The following is a 7492-nucleotide window of genomic DNA, read 5'->3' on the forward strand; positions in this document are numbered from 1 at the left end:
GGTTTTACAGCAATCTTAAGGCTGACTGACAGTTTGCAGGAGCAAATGTTGGCTTATGGATTCATAAAGTTTTTAAGTCACACGAAAAAGTAGTCCGTGTCGTTTTTCCGTTCCTGTATTGTGTGCGGATTTGTTTCGCACGCTCCTTCTTTCCCTGCCAGTGTGCATGCATTTTAATTATGCTATAGATCCTATTATTCTGTAATTACACACTGTTACAATGCTACGACCAAGGTCTACTTTTTTTTGTGCCACGCTAGGAAAGCAAAGTTTAGTGCATTGAAGGAATTCTTTCAAGCTGTTACTATATCCTGATAGTTCGACAACCCGTTAAACCGTACTGATTTCCAAGGTTGCGAACGTGCAGGGGGCATGCCAGCTAACCATTCGCGTCAGTGGTTTTGGCTGTTCTTTGTCTGCTGGGAAGTCCATAAACCAATTAACCTATACTCTGTCCCGGAAATCTCTAGAGCGAGCGAACGAAAATAACTATCTGCGCAAGTATTGACTCGAGAGTGCTCGACCAATTAACGAGTGATAGCGAACGGGATTGCGTGGAGGGGGAAAATAGCCTGCAGCTAACAGCGGTTTGCAGGAGCGTGTCCGCTCACTAGCTTTCTCCCCATTTCTGCCGTTATGAGCGACCTTGCTCCAGAGATTCCCGAATAGAGTATACCTCACTGTTGATGTCGCTGAAATAGCGACGGATCTTTGCAACTTGGACTAGTCCAGTGTCGCCTTGTATGAAATGAGCTTAAAACAAACTTTTTCAAACTTTTACATGTGTAATTATGTGAAGTATGTAAGCGCAACGGAGAACCAACGGGTCGGTCTCCTCAAAAGATATAGCTTTCATAATATATTGATAACAAATTCTTATTACATGTACATTTTACAATTTCATGGCGCAAGCACTCGAACTGGAAGTATTTTTAATGCACGTACACCCAACGGCAAAATAAATAGTAGGCAACTTGTCCATCGCCATTTTCATCGTTCATTACTTAAACCAACACAGGGTGTGGAATAAAAAGTTTACGTTCGTATTTAGAGAAGTGTGGGTAAATTTAGAGCCAAAATGATCGTTACTTGTAATTTGATGAAAACGTTTAGGGGCGTATTGAGGAAATTTTGGAACGGCGTTAGGGGGCATTGGGAGTCTGTAGACTGAACCTGTACAGAAATGTGCAGGAAATACAAGGTTCCGATTAATGACATAATTATGTTCAGCTTCCAAAGCTAGCTTCTGACTAGCTCTTAGTGTCGGACAATATATATATATATATCAGGTTGTCCCAGAAGTCCTGCACCATACAAGGGGGAAAATAAAACACAGAATATCAGAAACAAAGACAGACTTTATTCAGCAAAGTACAGGCCTCCATGTTCAATTACCTTCACCCATCTCTGCGATAACAGTTCAATCTCATGGCGATACCAGGTGGCAGGTTTAGAATTGAAAATCTCACGACAGGCAAAATTTACCTCACCATATGAATTGAAGTGCCGACCACACAGGAAATGTGAGAGAGAGCAAAACAAACCGTAATCCGATGGTGCAACATCCGGACTATAGGTGGGATGAGGTAACAACTCAAACCCGTCAAGCTCAGCCAGGGTGTTGGTCACTCTTCGAGACCGGTGACTCGGAGCATTGTCAATTTGCAGCAGTAACCTCTTCCTCCTCGTTAATGCCGGGTATTTCTCGTTCAGAATGGCATACACTCGGCGTAATTGTTCAGAATACAGTTCACCTGTTACAGCACGACCTTCTGGAACTCATAATGCACAATCCCGTCAATATTCCACCTCACACTCAGCATGAGATTTTTCCCAAATCTGTCCTGTTTCACATGAGCGATGGCTTCCTGTCCTCTTTTCACCCACTGTTTACGTGTATCAGGGTTTTTCAGAAACACCCACTTCTCGTCTCCTGTCACAATTCTCCTCCAAAAATGAAGATGACGTGGGTTTTGTAGCAATGTCTGGCAAATTGCAACTCTGCGCTGGACCTGCACCTCTGTCAGCTCGTGCGGACTTTGTCGGGCTGTTTATTGGTGTAATCCGGTGTAATCCATGTCATGCAAGAGACGGTTTACTGTCAATTTGGATGCTCCAACCACTCTTGCTAACACACGTGTGCTGCATTGTGGTGTAGCATTCACAGCATCCTGCAGAGACTCGTTAATGTCCATCGGAGGTCACCCCGTGCGGGCCTTGTCCGCGAGGCGTAGATCACCTGAAGCAAATCTTTTAAACCAACGGGAAGCTGTCGATTGATTCACCATTTCTTCGTTCTCCACACGACAAATATCCTGCGCTGCCGCTTTTGCTGTTAGTCGTTTTTTCCATAAGAAACGTAGCATTGCACGAATTGCAATTTGGTCCTCACTCATCGTGCCCACTTTAACTTCACGGGAACACTCGCTACACATGCAGTGCGTGCCTTCACTTGATCCCATGAACCTGTCCTCTATGCCTGCCAACAGCCTTTCACCGGTGGCACCACCTACCCTCGCAAACTTCACCTCAGTGTGCTGATGGCGCAGGACTTCTGGGACAGCCTGGTATATATATATATACACACACACACACAGTGTTGTTCTTTTCTGGGAAGAAAGGTTCCGGTACTTTTCAAGTAGGTTTGTTCTTGTGCTCATCATAAGAACTACTCAAAACCAGGGACCTGTAACGTAACGCAATTCATTGGTATTTGTCCCCGTTCCGCGTTATTTCCGTACCGGGTACCGCGTACCGGCCCAAATGACGTGGACCGTTCCAAGGAAAATTCCAGAACCACTTGGTAAAGCGAACAGTAACGCTTCTGCTGTACCGTTCCGTGTGTACTCGAGAGAGCTTCGGGGACGACAGCTTTGCGTATACAAAGTGGAACGTTGAAATACCCTACCAGAAAGGATGGAACTTATTCCTTCTGTGAATGCCGGTTCCGTTACGGTACGTACCTCTCCTTAGAATCATACCGGTACAAATTCATGATGGGTATACCTAAACTTTGGGATCGGGTACAATTGTAACAAAACCTATTTTCAAAAAATCAAATGGGTATTGAATGGATCAGAAAATATATGAGTCACGTAACTCTTCATTTTAAAACTTTCATTGTCAAATTCTTGAACAATCGATAATAACTAATATTATTGGAGGTTGTAGGCAATATATATATATATATATAAAAAATAAATATGGAATCCTGAGATTTGATATTAATAATTTTACTTTTATATAACCAATACACGTATAATTTAGGATCCAAGGTGATGCCAACATATTGAAAAAAATATTTTCAAGCAAGATATTGAAAGTTCGACATGATGATATAGTTCCGGTACTTTTGAAGTAGGTTTGTTCTTGTGCTCATCGTCAAAACATTGTGGTATGTTCATAAATAATCACCTGTAAAAAGGTGCGGTACGGCGCACCGTTGCTTACTTCCAGAAAAAAAGCACTGTGTTGGGGGGGGGGGGGGGGAGGAGGTGTAGGCATGGGAAGGCGAACGGGCATCAAAACTTAAAGTAAAAATCAAGTTAACTCGAGCACACCGACCCAATCAAGGCAGCGACAATAACAAAATTCCTCTGGCTAGACACAATCCAGCTTGAAACTACCGGGTCGCTCTTCCTGATCGAAAGAGGGAAGTAGTGGCACGATAACGTTTGCACACTAATGATGTTTCCAAAAATCCGGGGTACTTATCCGACTCGCCACGTGCCGTGTTTCTGATGAGCTTGCAAGCTACCGTGTGTATATAATGAGTGCGCTCAATTATAATCACAGTGCAATGATGGACTATGCAGACTGGAGACGCATGATGATTTGAACAGCTTTCAAGAAGTTACACCATACATGTAATTCATGGTCTTTGCTTTGTACACACTTGTGTTCACCGATGTTGAAGCTAGCTATACGTAGGTATAACCCGCATACCATTAAAAATGTACACCTTTTTCCTTAACTGTGAGTGCGTTAATCCTTCAGTCTCTTAACTCTCCAACGTTTGGCAACATTTGCATTCGTTAATACAATTTGAATTCAGAATGAAACTCGGTACTTACTGCGAGAAGGCCCTCGACTATGCTGGAGGTGAACACTTCAAGCAACATTACGGATGTATCTGTTCCGAATCGCGAGATGAAACTAAGGGTATGTGTCATTTAAAGGAATGCGGCATTGCACGTCACAAGAATGTGACAGGAAATTATGTTTTGAAGCTGTTTGCACAGGATGGTCGCTTTTGTTGCATCAAAAATAGCTACCGTACAGAGAGTCAATTGTTGCGGTTCCGAAATAGAACTTCTTGTTTGCCCAAGAAATCTTGAAGCCATTTGTCGTATGCGACTGGCAGCTGTCGAAAGGGGGCGGATATAATCACGCAACGCAATCCATTCCGCTGACTCTGTTGTTCCGGAACTTGTTGCTGAATACAGCCAAAACCTCTTCAGTTTATATGTATTTATTTTTCCTGCTCTGTTGTGTTTTCTTTACTTGTGGAGACGCCCCCTCGTTCGTTCTCTAGTAAGTTTTATATAATGATGAAAGAGACTAGATTTTTGGTGTATTTTATACTTCCGGACAAACTTAAAGACACAATGACCTTATCTACCTCAATGTAATGACTCCGACCTCCGACTTTTTCTTAATGAATTAGTTAAAAAAATTTGGGTACGTCGGCACGTATGGTCATTTTGCACCCTTCAAAGTAGACAAGAAAATCATTTTCTCTAAAATCCTTACTTAAAAGTTAATAAGGGTGTAAAAAGCCTCTTTTGATAGGTTAAAAGTGCAAGGTTATTAAGGAACCTGTACAGGACGTACACAACACATTACAATGTAAAAAACTTCACAGAAACAGTGTAAGAGACACTCTCTTCTCTAAAATATATATTTTTTTAAAACACTGTCATCATCTTCCAACATGGATGATAAACAGTTAAGTTGGGAAGTAAAATCAATAAGAATGTTCCGAATGCTTATAATAGCATTACAGACACGACACATTGGAGGGTCCAGCCCTTGCAATAAGTGGCCGTTGGCTGTATTTGTATTCAATATGAAGCCGAGTTAAAATTACATCTTCTCAGCGGAAGGGACAGTACGAGGAACGCCCGAACTTTATGTCGCTTTTCTGACACTCCTGACTAATCACGACGCTGAGAATGAATCGGCGATCACTTGAAACTGAAGGGACAGTCAGGAACAAACAAGCAAGCCCAGATCGAGACTCGAACCTGGAACCCTCGGTAAAGATGTGAATTGACCACTGAAGGCGCTCGGCACCGGGGTGGCAGTTAAAGGGCAAAGCAGTTCTTAACATCTCGATCCTGTATCCGTGATATAGGTTTGATTTCTGGATGATGCAAGGGCGTTCTGTTGTGCTTGTCCTCACACACCTATTTCATCAATTCATACACAATGCTGAAATATATGAAATGTGAAATATGAAAGAACCCATTCTTTGATAATTGTTTTATCCAACTGACAATAGTTATTTTTGCTGCTGGTGGGGATCCAGCATGCAATAACTAGTGACTTTTCTACAAATTCGATGCGCTAACCACCCGAAGGTCTGTCAGAGGTTCGATCCCAACAAACAGTAAAAACAAATCGTTCACCTGAACATGAGAGATGAAATGCTGTTTTGAAACGTAGTGTTATAATAGGTTTCAGTTGTAGCGGCACTAGACAATGGATAGAGACATAATAACTTTGCACGCTACGCCGATAATTACTTGTAGAGAGCTTCGTGACTTCAAATGATTGTCATGATAGCTAGCCTCGCTTCAATGATAACGATGATTCAAATATGCAGATGATACTAACTTTAGGGGGTCTCGTGCAGAAGGGTATAAGGCTTCCTTTCAGTACGCAAAGTCTCAAGCAGGGACGGCGACAGGGGTGGGCACGGGTGGGCAAGCGCCCACCCAAAAATTCCTGTGCCCACCCGATTGCCCACCCAATCAAATTCAATAAGTACATATACTTGGGGATATAGAAATGATCCAATAAATAAGTGTATTCTGGTGTTCATAACATGTACATTTTACTTGTGAATATTATCTATGCTAGAAATGTTCACATATTATCATCCTATATAAAGCCAAATTTCTCATTAGAAAGTGAAAGTAATTACTAGAGCTATTGAAAGAAAAACTGTGCTCAAATTAGTACTTCCATGATTAAAAGCAGCTAGTAGGATTAGGAGGCTCAAAATTATGCAGGGTATGATCAAGATTAGATAAGAATTTAGGGTAAACTTGAGGATTGCAGCTCCGGGTTTCACTGGGAAAGACTGCTTTGAAAAGTACCACTTCGGATGTGGTAAAAAAAATATAATAACAAACCACACCTTGTAACTTGGCAAGAAGTTGTAACTGAAACTGTGTAGAGAGGATTGGAATGAGGTCTTGGTGCTGTAAGCTCCGGGCCTCCACATACGTATATAAATCCCAGTCTGGGTATGGTTAAAATAATCTCCAAATAAAGAAATAAAACATCATCTTAGCGTTACTTCTCCAGCAACACAATAAATTATTTCAACTTTTTAAATTATTATTATTAGAATAATTTAATCAAGAAGACTTAGATGGACAGACCATGTGACACGAATGGCAGAGGAAAGAAGAGTTTACAGGATATGTATTGGGAAACCTGGTGGTAAGAGACCAGTAGGAAGGCCTAGACGAAGATGGAGGGATAACGTTGAGATGGACCTAATAGAAATCGGTAAGGATAGGAAAGATTGGATTGATCTTGCCTCGGATAGAAACAGATGGAAGGCTTGTGTTTCTGCAGCCATAAACCTTCGGGTTTAAGTATGCTAAAGAGTATAGTATAGTTTTAATTAGCTCTGCATTGAAATTCCAGAAGTGTCCTTTTTTTATTTCATTACAATTTTTATATACCTGTTATCTTCAAATATCAATATGGTATGCGAAATATCAACTTTATATTCATTCTACTAATAAGAAGGAATCACAATAATCACTACAATACCGAAGTGAATACATTTTAATAAACCAGTTATGTATGGAAAAAGCTACAGAATTATTCAATTGCTAATGACTGGCTTATCATATTTAGAAATCCTCTTTCGACACACAAATTTTGCCACACGAATCAGCCGAAAATATCGACAGAATCTGTAGATGCAGCTGAAGTAAAGAAAAAAGTTATGTCACGAAGTATCCAGAAGACTATTTTGTTAGTTTGTTTTTAAGCCCACTTTTATGCTCAGATTGGCTAATCGGGACTAAACCTACAGTTTAACGTGTAGTCCGAAACGGTGTGCATTGTGCTTCCACCAAAAGAGTGGGGAGTCCAACACATGACCTCTTCATTGTAATGCGACAGCGTTATGCCATTGGGGAAAAAAATATACAGAAGGAACTCGCACCAAACGTGTCATTTTATCAGCACAGAAGATGCGTCCATTTTAAGAGGGTGTTGCCTGAGACAAATTGAGACTTTCGGAAAA

At 41.2% G+C, this 7492-nt stretch overlaps 1 protein-coding gene across 1 annotated transcript in view; it reads right to left on the reverse strand.

Moving 5' to 3' along the window:
- Nucleotides 1-4127, reverse strand: part of LOC145998859 (LIM/homeobox protein Awh-like) — a 115374-nt gene extending 111247 nt beyond the window's left edge. The window contains exon 1 of the mRNA XM_083135536.1: nucleotides 4074-4127. Coding sequence (XP_082991662.1) covers nucleotides 4074-4121 — 48 coding nt within the window. The 5' untranslated portion in view covers nucleotides 4122-4127. The remainder of the gene's footprint in view (nucleotides 1-4073) is intronic.
- Nucleotides 4128-7492: the final 3365 nt, after the last annotated feature.

The sequence above is a fragment of the Lepisma saccharinum genome, chromosome 14, assembly GCF_977018435.1.
Source record: "Lepisma saccharinum chromosome 14, izLepSacc3.1, whole genome shotgun sequence".
Lineage (NCBI taxonomy): Eukaryota > Metazoa > Arthropoda > Insecta > Zygentoma > Lepismatidae > Lepisma > Lepisma saccharinum.